This window comes from Sardina pilchardus, chromosome 12, assembly GCF_963854185.1.
Source record: "Sardina pilchardus chromosome 12, fSarPil1.1, whole genome shotgun sequence".
Taxonomy (NCBI): domain Eukaryota; kingdom Metazoa; phylum Chordata; class Actinopteri; order Clupeiformes; family Clupeidae; genus Sardina; species Sardina pilchardus.
In genome coordinates, this window is record NC_085005.1 from 2,291,704 (window position 1) to 2,311,729 (window position 20,026).

The 20,026-nt window shown below is 39.9% G+C and overlaps 1 protein-coding gene across 1 annotated transcript in view; it reads right to left on the reverse strand.

Moving 5' to 3' along the window:
• Positions 1 to 7,437: 7,437 nt before the first annotated feature.
• The window catches only part of rngtt (RNA guanylyltransferase and 5'-phosphatase), a 69,995-nt gene continuing 57,406 nt past the window's right edge, over positions 7,438 to 20,026 (reverse strand). The window contains exons 13-16 of the mRNA XM_062550805.1: positions 14,742 to 14,842; positions 10,615 to 10,681; positions 8,498 to 8,621; positions 7,438 to 8,321 (exon numbers count right to left, since the gene is read on the reverse strand). Coding sequence (XP_062406789.1) covers positions 8,164 to 8,321; positions 8,498 to 8,621; positions 10,615 to 10,681; positions 14,742 to 14,842 — 450 coding nt within the window. The 3' untranslated portion in view covers positions 7,438 to 8,163. The remainder of the gene's footprint in view (positions 8,322 to 8,497; positions 8,622 to 10,614; positions 10,682 to 14,741; positions 14,843 to 20,026) is intronic.

The window sequence follows — 20,026 nt, forward strand, 5'->3', positions numbered from 1 at the left end:
CAACAATTAATAGTTAAGTCCCTCTCTTGCAAGTGGACTGACAGAAGCAACGCAGCCATTTTGATCAGTATCAAAAGGTGACTCATCATTCAGATACAAAAAGCTGCCATCTGGGCATCATTTTTGTTACATGCTGTACTGATGAGGATGGTGCTCCTCACTAGGGGTGTTACATGAGGGTATGCTGCCATGGGGACAATGCAGCAGTATAATACAGCACACATTTACAGTCAACATAACAATTTTGCATGCTTATACACCACCGATATCCTGCTATGAAAGAAGCAGAGGTTTGTTGTAGAAAATGGATCATACATCCACCGTAAAACAGTAATTTTGACTGACAAAGCAGAAGTTCTTACATTATTCCATGAAAGCAATGTTTACACTGATATTTATTTTAAAACAGATGTGTACAAGAAAGACAGACTTTTAATGTAACATATCTAATGTTTCGAAATGAGATTTCTAAGAATAATGTCAGTTACCTTTCTTGAAAAATAAGAAAGTAAGCAAATAATAATGGTTCCTCCAAGTGTTTTAACTATTCTGAAAAACAGACGGGCTTGAATAGATCGAAAGAGTGAAGATCCAGCCATTTTGGAGCAGTGAAAAGTTCCCATGGATATATGTGTAATAAATGAGACAAGCCAGAAGGACACACAATGAATATGCCTTAATGTTTTTTTTTTTTTTTTTTTTTTTAAATCTGGCTTGTCAAGGAAGAGAGCAAAGCACTGTACACTCATCGCTTCTTTGGAAGATAGCCTACTTGGTAGAATTAGCAATAGCCTATAGGCATCACTTTGTGTGAAGGCTACAATGCATTCTGTCTTGGTTTCTATAGAGCCTTCATGAGGAATGGGGGTGGAGATATGTCAGCCCAAGTCAACCTGTCAGGTCTCAGGTGGCTTCTTGTGACTCACTGCCTCCCATCTGCTCTCACTACGTCACAGCACCCACAGTACTGCAGCCCAATGGATGCCTCTCCCTGCATGTACTGTATATGAACCATCTATTCACTCTTTAAACAAATGTGTTGTCCCTATCTGAACACAGAGATGTGTTTTAAAAAGCATTGCAAGTGGTGTAGTTTTCAATGCATAAAAAAAGGAAACAACAGAAACTGTGTTGTCCCTATCTGGAGATGTGTTAAAATAATGCAAGTTGTGTTGTTTTCAGCACATTCGTTTTAAGAGTGTTCCTCCTTGCTATTCTATTCATAAAGTATAACACAACTATGCTAACATGACTGTGGCACAAAATCCCTTTTTTTTTCAAAAACATTTTACATCTATACACCATTATTCATAATTTGTAGTTTTTAACATTTATCTTTGAATCACACTCATGTTGCTATGAGGAAAATGCAAGCCACCTGTGCCTTTTGCTTCCCCTAGTTCACAACTAAAATGGTAGGCTACCTGATTCTCTGAGAAAAAAAAACATGCAACCACATTCTGTGTGTAAAAATCTCTAACTTGCTGGTGCCATGGCAACTGGACCATTTTGGATCATGCTGTAACATAGGTGTTCACCATCAAATGAGACACAAGGGGAACATCATCAGCAAATAAGTACTTTGCTCCTCAATCAGGTGAACTCTTCCATTTGTTACCTGGAATAATTTGGTAAAGAATGTTACATACTATACTGTAGGCTGTTGATGAGGTTATAAAGATAGGAGGCTCATGAGTTGTTCATAGCACCCTTCTTCTGTTCTATATATTCTACCAATGGACTTCAATGAAAAGTTACTCACCAAAACAGCACAGACAGTCAGGGAAGATATACGGGACATGGTTGGAGCAAGCAAAGGGAACTTTGAGCAGAGCCAAGCTAAGGGGGTCTCTATGAGGGGATAATGTCATGAGGACACGCTAAGTGAGAGCAAGAGAAGAGAATCAGAAGCAATACAGATTCCATCTCCATGATACATACAGGAAGGTATATGGCTGACATGGTGCATACAGCAATGACACAGTGGATCCAAATGGAGAGCCAATATATGGCTTGTAATGGTTGTAACATCTTATTGGACCTTGTGCTCACAAGGGTTCATCTGCCAGCATAAGCAGAGCAGTGAAGCTCTGTCCCTGATGGCATATCTACACATTTTGGGTCCTATATTTTTCAGCGCATCGTGGAGCAAGATGCAATGCAAGTCTTCTTCCTATAGCTTGCACCCACCGCAGTGCACTTTTTTTTGCCAAGAGCTACTATTTTAACTCCACTAAAAATTAGAAAACTGCATGACCTCCTGGTCTGCTTGGATGAATGTGCTTAGGATTTTTATTCAGTCATTCGAATGTTATTGGAGTAAGTGCTGCTTTTTGACTAATTAAGAGACAAACAACCCCATGTGCCTGGTGCAGATAGCATTTTTACCGTTGTCAAGACTGTATATCTCCATTCAGACAGACCCTAAATCTTGCTTCAGATTCAAATTGTTTAAAATGGTTAAGATAGAGCCTTATGTGTAGAGAAGGGGTGAGAAAGAAACAGGCAGAGAATAACTTTTTTTTTGTGAAAGGAAGAGGTTGGCTGAATCTGCTCTGTAGTTCATCAAAACTATATTATAGCGTTGTTCAATAAATCTCAAAATGGATAATATCCTGCTTGTCCAAAGGAAACTAAGGTAAATTATATGCTTTTTCAGTTTCAACATTTTATCACATTGGCCCATCAGCATAGTTTTTTTTTTTTTCATCTTTAACAGTTACATGGCTGCACCCTGGCTCAGCATGGAACAAGATTATTAAAAATATCATATGTCATGAGGGCCTTCTGGAAAGCAGCAACCCACAATTTACTCAGAGTTCACATCCCAGGTACATTAAGTAATCAATAATGATGGGCTGCTTAGCCAACCTAATTGAAAAGGAATAAATGTTTGCTCGATCAAAAGGCACTTAGCATGCTATGTTTTCTGTGATGGGAAGATAATGCAGTTCCAGACTGACTGACACAAATACAGTATGTGCACTGGGTCATCGAATGACTCACAAAACATCCGTTTTAGACCTTCAGCCATCATACTTTTTTTTAGAAGAATCTTGCCGTTTCTAAGTGTACGTCTATCACAGATTCACTCCGAAAAAGGGATCCAAACATGGCAAGCCCCTTTTGGCAACCCGACATAGCTGATGTTGCTTTCATCTATGTTGATTTCAGAGGGAGATGTTGGGCTCTCTGGATATTCCACAAGCCCAGAGTCATTCATCAAGGCTATTAAATATTAAACTGCCACAGAGGTAATACTTTCACTGGGATATTGGGTTAAAGGATCCTCTTTGATGTGGCTGGGGGCAATATTGCAGCAAATTCAAGATTGGAATTCTTATTGCAAAATTATACCATACCTCAGATTAGCTGTTTGGTCTGTGGTCTGGACTCAATGACATTATGCAGGGGTCACTTGCAGTTGTCAGTGTATCTGTATCTGTTCACACTTCACATATATTTCTACACTATTTGGTCACTTTTGTTAATTCACTGATGCAATGTTGTCAGATGGATGGATCTTTTGGTAAGTGTGATTCACAAATTTTGAATTCACAAATTTAGTCGTTTCCACACTAAAGTGCCACCATCATATGAAGTATTTCTAATTTTTAGAGAGAGAGAGAGAGAGAGAGAGAGAGAGAGAGAGAGAGAGAGAGAGAGAGAGAGATGGGGTGGGATCTGGAAATGACAGTTATTCAGATTTGAGCCTGGGTCTCTTTGGGCACTCAGACCCAAATCTGGTACAGATGCCTCCTCTTTCACCACAGCTCCCTCAACATTTTGGATGTTTTATCAAAATGATTCAACCAAATACATTCTGGTAATGTGAGTACAAAGTAATGGGAATCTATCAATTTCAGACAAGAGGAAATAAGCCGTATGGGATGAAACACATCAACATATATAGTAATGTAACAATCAATCAATTAATCAATCAATCAATCAATCAATCAACCAATCAAACAAAACATTTACAGCATGGTAAGTGATGCTTGAAGATTATGACAGAAAGTGCATGTAACACAAGTCAGTGATAACTGATAATATTTTCCACATCTTGTGCATGAAGGCAGGTCATGAAATATTTAATACAGTAATAGGGAAATGCGCACATCAACAATAATCATCATGTGTATTTATTCTGCAGATGCCAAAAGCCATAGTCAAGAAGTCTACGAGACATGGTGTATCTGATTTACTGTAAATGTTCAAGTATATTCCTCATATGAGAATAAAATCACAAAATAATATCAGTGTTTTATGCACCATGAACAAGCTGAGTGTAGGCACTCCGTAGAAGCACTGAATCACATTTGATTTACCAAATACATAAATATTCAAGAGAAAATATTGGAAAGAAGCTTCAGTACTTGGCCACCTTGGTCTTTCCTAGTCTGATATTATTTGACTTATTTTAATTAGTTGCACTCAGTGTGTTATGATATCATATTTAATGATGTATTTGATATCTGGTAACTTATGTATTTTCAATTTCTTTTCATAGTTTCATTTATTTGTCCCTATAGCTTTTATTCATTATCATATGCAAATTCTTTGTTTTTGGATGATGTATGAAATGTGCTAAATTATCTGCCTTGCATTTCATGTTAGGCTGCTGCCACTGGATGCCTTTTAAAACCATCTCCTCTCTCATCACAACGCCTTAACCCTCTAAGTAAGTCTTTTCAAGGAAGCCAGTCTGACTTGCTTTGCTCTTTTCCAACTGAAAAGGTCAAGCGTTACTCCAGCTTTCCCTAAATGAAACACCATATCATTTCAGTTAGCTATAACCTGCTCTGTGGCAACATAATGACGGCATGCCTGAGCATTTGGTTTAATCAAAGTCTGATTAGATCATTATGCACCTCATTTCCAGATGGCTGTTTGCTGAGACGTGGAAGACAGAAATACTGGATTACAATGATGACAGATGTCACTTTTAAGACTTTTGGAATTGTTTAGTTTGTTTCTTAGCTAATCATGGTTGTAACCTGTAACATCCAAACCAATGAGAATATCATCTCCCATGATCTTGAAGAGCCAGGAGCGAGTGTTCCATGGCACATTCCTAATATGATGATTGGTATCTCTGCTGAAGGAATCTGCTCACACGCCACCATCCAACAGCAAGATTCCACCAAAGCTTGTTTTACATAGCCAGAAAAAAGCAACACTCACCTCAATTAGCATGGGAATGAGTGAATTAAAGCAACACTAAAGAGTTTTTCGTACCTTAAAATAATGTTTCCAAAATCATTTCAGCGGTTCATCAACCCGTAACAGGTTGAACGGCACTTATGCTTTCACTTCGCGGCCCTCTATCGGCTATAACCGCACTATGTAACTTTACGAGGTGGGGTAGTGTATCTGTAGTTCGATGAAATGAGACATCAGAAACTACAAATTAGACTTGCAATACATCATACTTTCATAAAATCATGCAACAATCTACCTTCCCTGCTGAAAAAACCAGCAAGAAACCAGCTTAGGCTGGTAGCTGGTTTTAGCTGGTCTTTGCCCAAAACACAGTTCTTATTGCTGGTCTTGCTGGTGTAGCTGGTTAGGCCACCAGCTAGACATGCTGGCGTGACCATCTGAGGAAGCTGGTCGTGCTGGTGTGACCAGCCTGTCGTTTGGGATACAGCTGGTTTAAGATGGTCATGCTGGTGACCAGCCTGTCCAGCTTGACAAAGATGGTCAAGCTGGTTTTCTAGAATGACCAACATAAGCTGGCGTGGCCAGTAAAAACCAGCAATGTAGACCAGCAACACCAACTAAAATGACCAGCTTAAGGTGGTACGACAATCAAAACCAGCTGAATTACCATCATAAGCTGGGTAAACCAGCTGAAGGTGTGTTTTCGCGAGAGTTTTGCTGGTCTAGCTGGTTAACCATCAAAGGGTGGTCAAATAAGCTGGTTAACAAGCTGGTCAACCAGCAAACCACCTTTAGCTGGTCAGGCTGGTTTTTTCAGCAGGGTTGTCTGTTATTTGCTGGATAAACAAATAGCGTATGTGCGACAGAGGAAAAGTGCTTTAGTGTTGCTTTAAGATTAACCAGAGTCAAATTCCTTGTTTATGCAAACCTGGCCAAAGAAGCTAATTGGGACTTCGGCAGTCTTTGCATTGTGTTGCCAGGACTTGTTGCTACAGTCTCACCACTAGGCTGGCTCTCAAAATAATTGTAAAATGATGCACATTTCTCTTTCAATCAGGTTTTTCTTTGTCAGAGGCTTGACCTTGCTTTCTTTTCTAGTTTTCAGACCAACTACATATTTTCAGTTTATTCTCAGCTGTCCCTTCCAAAATTCCTCAAATCAACATTAATGCATCTCCATTCCTTGACTTTGGAAGCCCCCGGCCACCAAATCTTTGACTTCTATCCCAATGTTTTCTTTGTAGTCTGCTGTTGGTGATTGAGTTAACTTAAATCACAGTGGGCTCTTCTTTCACCAAATCTGTAGGCTTTCAGTAACTTCAAAACCTGGATTTGCTTTAGAGAAGAACTTGAGTCACTAGTGCATGGCAAATCAGTCTTCATTTTTTTTCGTGTCAGTCAGAGGTCAATCCGCCACAGCAGGTGAGTGATCGTGGCATCCAAGTAAAGACACCGTTTGCTGCTAGCTTAATCTGAATATTAGTCTTCTTCAAAAATAAAGGATCCTCTTACATGTAGACGTTTGAGTTTGAAATGAAAAACACAATTTCTTTGACATTTCTCCAGAGCTTGTTGCTCATACAGTACATCCAATTTTCATTTGTTATGTTTTCTATATTTTGTGTCCAACTTGAATCCTTATACAGGGGTAGGCCATGTTAGATTCAAAATATAAATGGGCCTTTCTGACTGCCCTTTATGTAATAAGTAATGAATGGACCAGTTTTATTAATAAAGGGCAAGTTGAGACTTTGATTTAAACTAATGAAGATCTATGTTTAGGCTAAAGAGCTTGCCGTCGGTCCAGGTATAACGCAAATGATATCTAAAACACTGTGGTATCTAGGCAAAGCACGCTTAAGAAGTTGATTTCAAAGAAGACAAAGATATGACAGAAGCTCAACTTGGACGTGTGTTATCTGAGCTGATATGATCGTGTGCCACGACACCTTGCAAAGGTGAGGTCTCATGCAGAGCAGGCTTCTCTCATGTGATGCCAGGAGCTGCAGGACACTGATGCCAATGTGCAACCTGTGCCAGTGCCTTGGTCATTAGAAATCCACAGGCCCATGAACACACACACACACACAACATGGCCTTTCCCCAACACACACACACACACACACACACACACACACACACACACACACACACACACACACACACACACACACACACACACACACACACACACACACACACACACACACACACACACACACACAATACAGTAGGAAAACTGTTTAGAGAGAAAGAGCTAAGACCATGTTCATTGTTTTGACCTGATATTTTAATGGTTCAAAGGAAAACAAAATCCAGTGGAACAGCCTTAAGAGACAAAGATTCTAGGGAGTAAACTGATGGCAGTCAACATCTAACTGATACAAAAACCAGGAATGGGTCTGAGAGGGGGGTGGTAATTAAAAAAAAAAAAAATTATACACCTGTCATTCAAAATAAAAGAGACATGTGAAGTTTGTGTTGCAATCCTTTAGAATGAGAGATAAAGTTGGAGTTTGGCACCTGCTCAAAAACCAAACACAGAGGTCTGTAATCTCCAATGTCATGATCAGAAGCAGGACTGAGGCCAGACTTGTTGCTTAAGCCATGATGCTGCCGTTATCTAAACATCAGGATCAGTATTAACAGCTGCTCCACTCAGGAAAATAGTGACAGATGCCAAGAACAAACCAACAAGAGTAAAATGAAACCAGAAAATCACACGGATTAAATGTTTGAGAACAACCAATGACGGCAGTATGGTGGGGTGCGGACTGTCCTCTGACATGGATCAGAATGCAATAAATGACATTTCATTTCAGAACCTTCACATAAAAGCTTAAGTCAGCTAGTGGCTGGGAAACAATGGTCAGGTATGTCAGCGTCCATCCATCTGAAGGAAGAATGGACACAAAACGGTTTTGATCAGTCTCTCTCACAGTGGAGTGAACTATGGCAAACTCCACAGTGCAACCATATTCGCTCCACCCAACCAGAGAGCTACGGCGCCGCCACGTTGGGTCTCTTGGGTGGTGGCGGGGGCATGAGCTTGGCGTCGGGGTCAGAGGGGTGCTTGCGTGTCTGTGCTTGGGCACACCGGTCCACCAGCTCCAGGAGGATCTCCTTGGTGACGGGGTGCTGGATGCTGTTGCACACCGCTGCAGAGCAGGACACAGACAGAGCACAGACACACCATGACTGACACTTCCTACAGCCCTCCCATTGCTGGGATGCAGAATGTGCTTAGAAGGCAGTACGACACAGGCTTAGTAGAACTGCAACATTAACAAGGGAAATAAAGGGAGACTGGGTCTGACACAGTGTAGATGCTCACCCATTGCTGTTTCATAGGAGTTGGGGAAGCTCTTGTCTACTCTTTGCCTCATAAACACCCAACTGTTGTTGACGAATGTGCATTCAATGATCTTGTTGTCGTACTTTTTCAATTCCTTGTTCACCTGCAAAGAGACGGAAAACTCTTGAGACAAGGATCCTGTTGAACATGACATCTTAGACCCTGTACTTTCACCATAGCACCTCTTTGTGAAGACATGACTTGAAAATGAGTGACAGCCTAGGCAGCAACTGTAAAATATCATAGCGTAAACAGACACAAAGATGATGGAAAGCAATGAACTGAGAGAACTATGAATGTCTATTATGGAAAATCTTCAACATTAAAAGACATTCTGATGCCACGTCACATCCACTGAACTGAGAGAAACATCGCTCAATCTAATAACTTTGACATGATCATAATCTACGCACATACAAGGAAACGATTCTAAACTATACATATAAAGCAAGGCAATGACAGAACAGGATGTCTTGGAGTGTGGGAAATGGGAAGTGGTTTGCTTAAGTCCCATCTGTACTGTGTTTGCGAATGTATGCATGGGTGTGTGTGTGTGTGTGTGTGTGTGTGTGTGTGTGTGTGTGTGTGTGTGTGTGTGTGTGTGTGTGTGTGTGTGTGTGTGTGTGAGGTTGGCTGTCATGCTGCTTTCACACTTGGTGCTTAATCCATCCAAATCTTCTTCATTCTGCCCTTCTGCTGGCTCTGGCCCACACACAGTCTGTACTGGGTCCCACCACACTGGCTCACAAACCTTTCTTAGAATTATTGAATCATCCACAGAACCCCAATTGGGTGCAAATGCCATACCAACCCCCCTGTGCAACATTATAACCTAAACAAACCAAAAGAGATTCAGAACAAATATTCACTTGCCCCGCACACCTGTTTTACATTTCCATTTCAAGAGTACTCTCATCACAGAGGTTCAAGTCTGCTGGTTAGACAGTCAATCGTCTAATAGTAGAAACATCTTTTACTTTTTTAACTAAACGAATGGGCTGATAAAAGTATGAGTGAAGAAAAACCTCCACTTTTTCACTTTTGCATAAACCTGGTTGTCTCGTATCCATTATTGTTAATACTGTGCAACTAATGTTAATTAGTTACAGCACAGGTGCATGTGGCTTATAGCTTATATGGCGTACAGCTCGTTCATACCCAGGTGGGTATCACTCCTCGCAGGTTTGTGTAATGACTCAACAACTGTTGCACCAACAATTACCACATTTTTATGGTGAACTCATCACCAGTAGCACCACCCAGTGAATGATGTCTATGCAAAAATCAAACTGCTTCACTGACCAATATCTCACACAGAAGATTTTCAAACTTGACATGTTGGAACAAAACTGTATTTGAAATCTGTGACCACCACCACATGCTTTGGGATAGGATTCCAAATTTTGTGAAATGTCAAGGTTGTATTGTACGGAACATTTTGATGTTACAAAATTAAAATAACCCCACATCGTCACATACCCTTCACCATACCTAGAGATTGGCATGGTTTTATTTCAGTTAGCCTATTAGCTGGTTTGATTTGCACTGAGCTCAATGAGCACTGAAAAAAACACCATGCCAATCTCTCAGCATGGTGAAGGGTATGCGATGATGTGGGGTTATCCCGGGTCGATGAAATAACTGGCCTTTAAAAATGAAAATCTGCCTGCCTCTATGGGAATTTAACATGGGGTTCCAATACTTATGACCCCTGTTTTTTTTTATTTTTTTTTTTAAGGAAAAGCATTTATGTATTTACGATACATCATTCATTCACAAAGAAAATGTATCCTTAAAGATTGGATATTTCCTCATTTTTGTATTAAAAGGCATTAAAGATCAATTTCGAAAAGATGATTTTTTATTCCTCTTTATAGTCAACTTCAGCATATGTTCAAATACTTATGGAGGTAAGTCAATGAACCTTTTCCAGACCCACTCTCGATTGAGGCTACAATTGCACCAGATCTTCTGTTAAACAGTCAAGAACTTCTAGTTGCTTTTCTTCTGCATTCTTTTAATGTGTGTGTGTGTGTGTGTGTGTGTGTGTGTGTGTGTGTGTGTGTGTGTGTGTGTGTGGCTGTGCAATTTCTTACCCTCATCCGTGCAAAGGGCCTGTCATAGCTGCCGACATACAGTAAACCCACGGTCTCTGGTAATAGCCTGCAAATTAAAAGAAATCATTCAGTCCTGAACATAACTGCCATTTTTGGCACTTACAGATTCATACGCCTCTCTCCATCTTCTAATTCCCCATTTCAGAAACATTAATCTCCCACAATAAAACGTATTTACTCAAATCCAGAGAACAAAAAAACGTAATTTGATTCAGATAAGAGTCAATTTCTCTTCCCTATCTTAATATACACCCGAGTCCACACTGGACCACATCGCCGGTCATATCGGTTAATTGTGGCCTGTAATTCAGCACCAGTCTCATGTGGTCTCCCAGTAAGGGAGCCTGAAAATCAGCAGTTCTACTGGCCCTTCACAGTCACTGAGTGGGGGCGGAGGGGATGGGCCAGGGGGCTTTTGCAGCTGGCCATTAATTATACCCCCTGCACTTCCAGAGAGATGCTAAGAGAGAGAGAGAGCTCGAACCCTCATTGTTTTAAAGACCATCCACAGGCCTCCAGTGGATCTTTAGAAGGGGGTGAGGAAATGAATGGTTAGCAAAGTTCACCTAACACTCACATTAACCACATGTGGTGACTCAAGAACTCAAGCTTTTTTGGGGGGATTTAATAATGATCCCTTCCTTCCAAATGACCATAAGGAATAGGGCAACCAAAATTAGGACATGCAAAAAAAAAAATGAAGTGAAAACGGCCATGATGTTGTTGTTTTGTATCGACTGAAATTAGACAAATTGTAATGTGTAATAGCTCCACAGAAGAGAAACTTAACCTTAAGAGGCAAGCACCTGGCATATAGGCAATAGATAAACCCCTCAATTTTCTCTAAAGAAAACTCTATTTTCTTGATAAAAAATCTATCAATCTACGGTATGTAATTTCAACCATCTCAAAGATTCATACATGGCCTTGCATTTCCCCCATTATCCTCTACTGAAACATTGCTCATTGCAATTCTGTTTTTTTAAATGTGATATTGCAAGTGATGTGTCAGTTCTATAATAATGGCTTGACTATGCTACAATGGCATGCAATTAGAATAGAACAAAGATGTTGGTAGGAAACTGCTAAGCTACAAAGGATCTGTTATAGATAACATTATCAAAGATATTTTCTTTTTATGTTTTCTTTTGTGTACGCTATCAACATTTGAAGGTGACACGTGTCACTGATTGAACATCCAATTCTGCATCAACAGTGTGCACCAACCAACCAAACAACAGCTAGTAATCATGCTAATGTAGGACCATTTCCATCTGAACCATTAGGCTGAATGCTGCTCGTGCTCACTGGAATGCTGAGCAGTGCCCTGTATAGTCCCTGGAGAGATGGCCAGATGACAAATGGCCATAGATAAATGCAACAAAACATGAAGATAGACGATAGAGTGTGGCATACGTGTAATGGCAGACATAAAACAATACATCCATGACACAAACACAGTAGCTCAGGGCTATAGCTCATATGCTTTGTGTACATCGTCCTCCTGTGTATTTGACCGTGCTTCTGTGTGTGTGTGTGTGTGTGTGTATGTAAGGGGGGGAGGACACCAAGGTATGATGGTGCCAGGTGGATGTGTAGCAGTGCATTGTGTGTGTGTGTGTGTGTGTGTGTGTGTGTGTGTGTGTGTGTGTGTGTGAGAAAGAAGTGCTGCAGGCGACATAAGGCTCTGGGTCTGAGTCCTGCTTAGGAGCTGATAACGCTGTAGTGGCTCTGCTGCCCAGGGGCAGCTGTTTTCACAGTTTACAAACCAAAAGCCATCAGCACCTGGCACAGAGCTGCAGAAATGACTGGAGGGAGCGGAATAAGAATTCTTTACAGAAATTTCTGATTGCAGATTCTGGGGACCCAGAAGGACATGTCACCTTCCAAGGACATGAATTAAAAAGAGCATGAGGCCTGGCATTGAAAAGTTAGCAGAACTATGCTGGCTTCATGCTAATGAATACAATCTTATTCAATTATGAAGTCTATGGGAGGAATGAATGCAAGATGGGATTCTGTATCACAAAAAAAATCAACCATTTGTAAACGATTGAGCTTCGTAACATGTGTCTATCTACATTTAAAAGGTTCACTACAGGAAGACCATACTTTCAGTCTCAAAGTAAGATGTCACACTTGTCTTCACTCTTGAGTTTCTTCAGAGCTTACTGGATATAATGGATAGGGCTACAGGCATCCAGATCTAAAGATGTGGAGCAAGGCTCTTTGTCAGTGTGTGGGCAGCACAGCTAGCACTTCTTTAACTTTCCCCGTCTCGGAGAGACTGTCTCATCCTGCTATCAAAACCTCCCGCACTGCTTTATTTTCAGTGGACAAGGATTTTGAATCATATAGTAGGAAGGGAAAAAAAAGGAGAGACAGAGAAATGCTAGAAAAAAGAAATCCTTGAAAAGGAACTGTTTTAAGTAATCTGAGTGGAGCTAGTTGGCAAGCTGTGCTGAGTTGCTATGGTTGTAATGGGCCATATCAAGTATCATATCAAGATAAGGGCCATAACAATATAGTACTGTTTTTTTCCGTATTAGGCCGTTAATTTAATCGACATTGTTATTTATTATTGCTATTCTCCTCAATGTAGCCTTACCATGCCATAGTTATTGATATTATATGACTGATTGAATGGACTTTATTGTTTATTTGCTACGCTCTTTTATTTTCATTGTTTATTCTCATTAGGTCATTGCTTGAATTGATATGGTTTATTATTGCTATTCTCTCTAATGTAGTCTGACCAACTTTTTGAATTTGTTCACTGTTAAATTAATTATTGCATTGCTTTTGTATGTCGCTTTGGACAAAGGCGCCAGATCTCATAACCATAACCATAACCATAACCATAAATACCTCAGACCTATCAGGTTTAGAAGGCAAGCAGGATATACTAATATGAATAATATGCAATACTGATATCATATCAGAGGTTTTGAATATGTTTCCATCAATGGCTCTGAATCAGATATGCTCTGATAGGAAAAATTAGGATTCTCAGATTGGCTTTGAGTACCATGAGAAGTAAACGGTGGCTCTTCGGAATGGAGCAAGAAGGTTCACTGGTCATCCCAATGTTTGGAGGTCGCTGCCTGGCGGGGAAAAATGAATGGCTGCTGCCATTTCAATGTCTCCCATATCACTCTGCTAGCATTCATTTTACCCCAAAATACTATTTTACTTGCACAAAGAGCTTTTCTTCTCAGCAGCAGCCTAAAAATGGCACCAAAATCATTATAGGAAGGTATTTTGAAGAAATGTGTTTTGACACATAATAAGATGCACATAATGTTTATACAATCCACTGCATGCTGGGGTCTTGATCATCTGGATTGATTTTCGGTGACTATAGATGAACCTTTACTTATTAGTCGGGTAGCATCTTCACAAGATTTGGCCAATTAACTGATGTCCTGGTGGTGGTCTAAATGTGTAGGGATATTTCAGTCCTGAAAGATGACAGAATATGGTCTGTTTTATATGGCGCAGCCTGTAGGGGAAGGAATCATTTGATGTACAGGATGAGACCTTGACAAGCTCCTACAGTGCAGTGTAGGATCATGCAAAAACTGACAAAGCCAGAGAGCAACAAGTAAATTACCCGACAAAAACAACAACAACAACAACAACAACAACAACAACAGCAACAAGAAAAGGCCAAGATTTCATGAGCAAGAAAGGACATCAGTGACCTTGAGAAACACCAATACTGTACACATCATAACTAATGTGAATAGGGTGAGGGGGAATTGATTTTGGCTACTTTTGTCCTATATAATGTAACCTTTCCCCTGCTTATTTTTGATAACACTTCCATGTAATTCATTATGGTAATAGCTGAATTGATGCAAATGTCACTTATGGCCTGTTACTCTGTACTGAACTCACATAAGGGATTTCTAAATATGAGGAACCCTAAGGATGGCACTGACTAAAAATACATTTGTGTTTAGAAAAAAAAAAAAAAAAAACATGCTTCAAAGTGAGCACATTCACGCTCTGTGTGTGGTCTGATGTTCGACTCCTGCAGCATGACAAGTAGGCTGTGTGTGTGTCATAAAGTGTTGGAAGCATCCCCTGTGATTGTGACTCACCCCTCACCACCAACTTTGGTGATTTTCAGACGAAAGTCAACTGAGTTATGACTTGGGGGCTTCCACTTCAGGATGTCATCACATCTACCGGGCTTGTACCTCTGCTTGACAACAGAAAAGACAGAAGAGGCAAGATATCAGATCTGAAATTACACTTAAAGGTAGTTTTTAACATATAAATACTTATTCACAGCCATCCCTGAGAGATCGGTTTACAGTTTAACATCCGAATATGAGACAAATTTAGTCTCGCCCCTCTCTGAATCTACAACTGTGGTTAGAAATGCAATTTCCCATTTCTTCCAGTATGACAAAAAGAAAAAGAATTGTCTGCTGAAGGGCAACAGATCTAGCTGGGCTGGGTGTGACATTTACAACACAGACAGACTTAAACACATTGGCTTTTGGTAGATCCACAAATTCTTCTGTGTAAATAAAAAAGAGAAGTCATGTTATATCTCCTGTAACTTAGCAACAGCACAAGGACTGACTACTGTTAAAGGAACAGAACACATTTTCTACACCCTGAACGCTCCTCAAGTCCTTTAGGTGTCTACTAGAGGCAAAGGTTGCCATTTCCTTACAAGAGCATGTCTATATTGAATGATGGAAAAGTTACCACCATATGTATGGGTGAAGAAACTCAAGTTCTGATTTGAAATGTTGTGTATAGGTTAACGGCTTTACACACAATGTTACTTCACCCAATATTACAACAAACAAAAGCATTCAGTATCAGAATACCTGGGCCCTCCTTACGTGAATGCTATTAGGCTCCATTTTAGATTAATCAATATGCTGTTTTTCTAGCCTAAAATGTCCAACCGCACACCTCTTTGTCCATCTGCTCAGTCAAGGTAAAAGCAGAATTACAACTAGTCACACAAGACTTAAAGGGATATTCCGCCATTTTTGGAAATAAGCTAATTTTCCACCTTCCCTCGAGCAAAACAATTGATATTTACCTTTTTCCCGTTTATCCAGCCATTCTGTGAGTCTGGTGATACAACTTTTAGCTTCAGCCTAGCATAGATCATTCAATCGGATTAGACCAGTAGCATCTCGCCTGCTAGCATCATGTTTAAAATTGACTAAGATTTCTGGTAATTTTCCCATTTAAAACGTGTCTCTTCTCAAATTAGAAAAAGGAATAAGACCAACTGAAAATGAAACCTGCCGTTTTTCTAGGCTGATTTGACATGGAACTACACTCTCATCTGCCGTAATAATCAAGGCAAGTTACAAAGGTACCATGGGCGCAGTGATATCAGGGACTACTACTGCTTGTTGTCTATGGGGACTATTTTCAGATGCTGCGTGATATCACTGTGCCCATAGTACATTTGCAACTTGCCTTGATTATTACACCAGATGAGAGTGTAGTTCCATGTCAAATCAGCCTAGAAAAACGCTAGGTTTCATTTTCAGTTGATCTTACTGCACTTTCTAACTTAATGGGAAAATTACCGCAAATCTTAGTCACTTTTAAACATGATGCTAGCAGGCGAGATGCTACTGGTCTAATCCGTTTCAATGATCTATGCTAGGCTGAAGCTAAACGTTGTATCGCCAGACTCACAGAATGGCTGAATGAACGGGAAAAAGGTAAATATAAATTGTTTAGCTCGAGGGGAGGTGGAAAATTAGCTTATTTCCAAAAATGGCGAAATATCCCTTTAAGACAAAAAAAAAATAAAATATATATTTTTTTTTTTTTTTTCCTCTCTCAATCCAACAGAATTATGTAGGATTTTCATGACATGAATGATAACTGAAATGACAATGGAGAAACAGCTCAAAATGAGGTGATTTAACACTCCAGTAACCCCTTGTAAATGTGTTTGATGAAAGTGCAATTGAGCGGCACCAAGAAAAGGAATGGATATAGCTCATGAATCCTGAAAGAAGATGAAGGACATCCATTGTGAGACAAACACGACACAGAACTGTTGGGTTTCATACTCTTTTATGAGCTGTCCACATTTTGTCAGATTAAAATGTCAGAAATGGCAAGACTGTGGTCTTTTTGGGTTGGCACATTTGACTGGAACATCTTTTTGTCTGAGTGACCATGCCCATATCATAGTGGACAGTGGAAGTGGACAGAGAGAGTACAAGCTATCCTCACTGCCTGTGCATACTCTGAGTGTAGGCGATGGCCTTCACACTCTTTTAAGCCACTTCTATTACACACAAACAAAAATCAGCCAGGAAGCATTTATACATACAAAACACAGAAAGCACAAGGTCTCCGTGTTCAGTACATCTTTTCATCAGCAGGAGGTAGGTGTGTAAAATGCCCTCTTGTTAGCTATGAAAAGCTGTCTCATATTAGGAGGGAGGCTGTTTCGTTTGAATAGCAGTTACATGAAGAGGGTACAAATGATGCAATTTGCACCCATGAAGCAAAAGGTGACAGGACAGGAGATCACATTTTCAGAATGTGTTTATTTTTTATGGCTTCTGCCTGATTGACTCAAGTTAAAGCACACACACGCACACACAATATTCAAACAGAGAAAGCTACTTAGGACTAATGTGAAGATGCAGCAAGACTTAAAACTGACACTGGTGCCACAATTAACATGTATTTGCTATTTGAATGGCACCTCTATCATTGTGCCTCATTATGTCAAAAATAAAAACACATTCAGTGTAGGATAAGATTTCTTTTGTTTTTCTCTACTCATCTATCAACTGCAAATTCCTTACCCCTCTTGGTGGCATTTTTACCTCCACCAAGGAGGTTATGTTTTCATCAGGAATTGTTTTTTTGTATGTTTGTTAGCAAGATAACTAAAAACACGTCTGGATCCAGGTTATGTTTTCACTTGGCGGAGGTCTGCGCTCTCGGGGTGCTTTTCTAGTTGTTTCTGCAACTTGGTGTGAAAGTCATAAAGATGCTCTGGTTTTCAGAGCTACTGAACTATAGGAACCATACAGACCTAATATGCCATAATTCCTGAGAAAAAAAACACCATCTGACATGTCAGACTCCATGATTTTGGCAAAAGGTTGCTGATATTCCTCCTTGCTGAGATTCCTTCCCTGCTCATCAAACAAGAATGTGTAGGAACACCAAACCATTTTAGCACATACCCTTCCCTTGAGAATGACTCAAATATGTATAGCCATAAGCCTTGCAACAATGGCCTTCATAGCTAAACAAGACCGTAACCAATTGGCAGATAAAAACATCACAGTCACACACTTTTATCCAGAAATGTCTTTGCCAATCGTCATTAATTACCCAGAGAATTTTCCATTTCTATAAAGTGTGGTTTTTTTTAGATTAGGAAAAGGTTTAAAAAGCTAGCCTGTAAACATTTTCATATCTGTTTATCTTGAAAGTAAGATCTGGAGGTAATAACATTTTTGTTGTTTCCGCATACTAGCCTACTGATAAATTCTCAGATAAGTGTGTCGCACTGGATTGGAATATGGTGAATATCAGAGCTGCAATCACATTTTGTGAGCTATAAAACGACACTGTTGAGTATTTTAGTAAGAAAATTGGATGGTTGAAGTTCTTCAAATAATACACAAAGATCACCATCTGGACACTTTACTCATTCACCATCCAACCATCTGTACTGTTGACATTCATTAGTTATCTGACTCATGCTGAAACTTCCATTCATCTGTCTCCACATGACAACATGTCCAACACATCTAGTTTACAGTTCATGAGTTCACGTTCCAAATTTTGCACAAAAAAAAGACAAGCAACCAAAAAGTGTGTTTGGCAAGATCTCTAGCCAGGGTCATGGGGTGCTTTGCAGGGATGGTGCAGGAGTCAACTGCGAATGCAGGACTCAAGAAGGACCCATGTGCTATTCCTAACCTAAAAAGATGGGAGGCATGAGGGGAGGTTGTGGGTTGAAAGCAAGAGAGCATACCAGTTGCTTCAGCATGAACAGGTAGGCTGGGAATACCGTAATTTCCCGACTATTAGCCGCGGCTTATACTGTACATTGATTATGCAACATTTCTTCAGCTATGAGGCTAATACAGGGGGGCAGTTAATATGGTGTTAATATAGTTTTGTTTCTTTTAACTTGCATAAAATACTGTCCTGCGGCTTATGCATAATGCGGTTTATATGCGGGAAATTACTGTAAATTACCTGAAAGGAATGAGGCTGTAGTTGTGGCAAATTTGGTCAAGTTCCTTAAAAACCTCTGTTTAAAAATGGCATTTAGCTCATTCAAAGATCACCAAAAACAACTCCAACATCGATGCAAACACAATCAAACAATAACAACCACATACATACTCAAGTAACAACCAACAATAAAACAACGAGTTGAAAATGTTGGAACGGGTGCAAACATGCATGTCTCAATGTTTATAAGTCAAGACTAAGAAATGATATTGTTTGCTATCAGATCGATGTTTTGATACAGATCAATGGATTGTTACACTGCTATTCCATAGGCAATTGGGGAGACAAAGGACAGTCCCTGATCCCTGCTACTATTCACAATCACATATGAACCGATGAAGGAAGGAAATGTTCCTGACAATTTAGGGACACATGGTATGTGTGAGAAGAGGTCTAACTAACAGCACATATATGTTGTCTTCTACAGACATTACATCTTCAAAGAAAGAAAGAACGAGAGAAAGAAACACTTCACAAGCCAATTTCTCTTCATTGTAACAAGGCATAGGACTACACAGGGGAACACCAGCAGGATCTGGGCTTTCAGTCTTTGCTGTTGGATATGTGCAATTCTCCTGACAGGATAAGGGGAGCCTGGCAGTGACATTTATTTGTAGGTGATATCTGACAGGATCCGGACAGGTATATTATTATGGCCCAGAGGGACGAGTGTGTTCCTAATTGTCCAACATATGTCAGCAGTTCTGTCCAACACTACCAGGTAATGATGTATGGATTGTGCAACACTCCCATTCACCAACACAATTCACCGTGCTCAGCATACCCAGGCATAATGCGTTTTCAGAGAGGGCAAAAGTACACACTATCCATAATCAAGTAGAAGTATGTGTGTAAAAAAGTATAAGTACTGATTCAAGTTCTTCATTCAATTAAAAAGAGCAGATTATTTTGTGCTGAATAAATATCAGTGCTAAATGCACTCAAAGTATTAAAGCAAAAACTATCCTAGCCTTTTTGAGGAAAAGCTGTTTCTGTAAAAGAACAGACTATAGCCTAAATAGACATTCAAATCTAACAACCGTAACCCCTTAACACCTTTTCACTGCTCCTACCAATACCAGACGAGATTCCTGACTTGTACCAAGCCAAGGATTAAGTT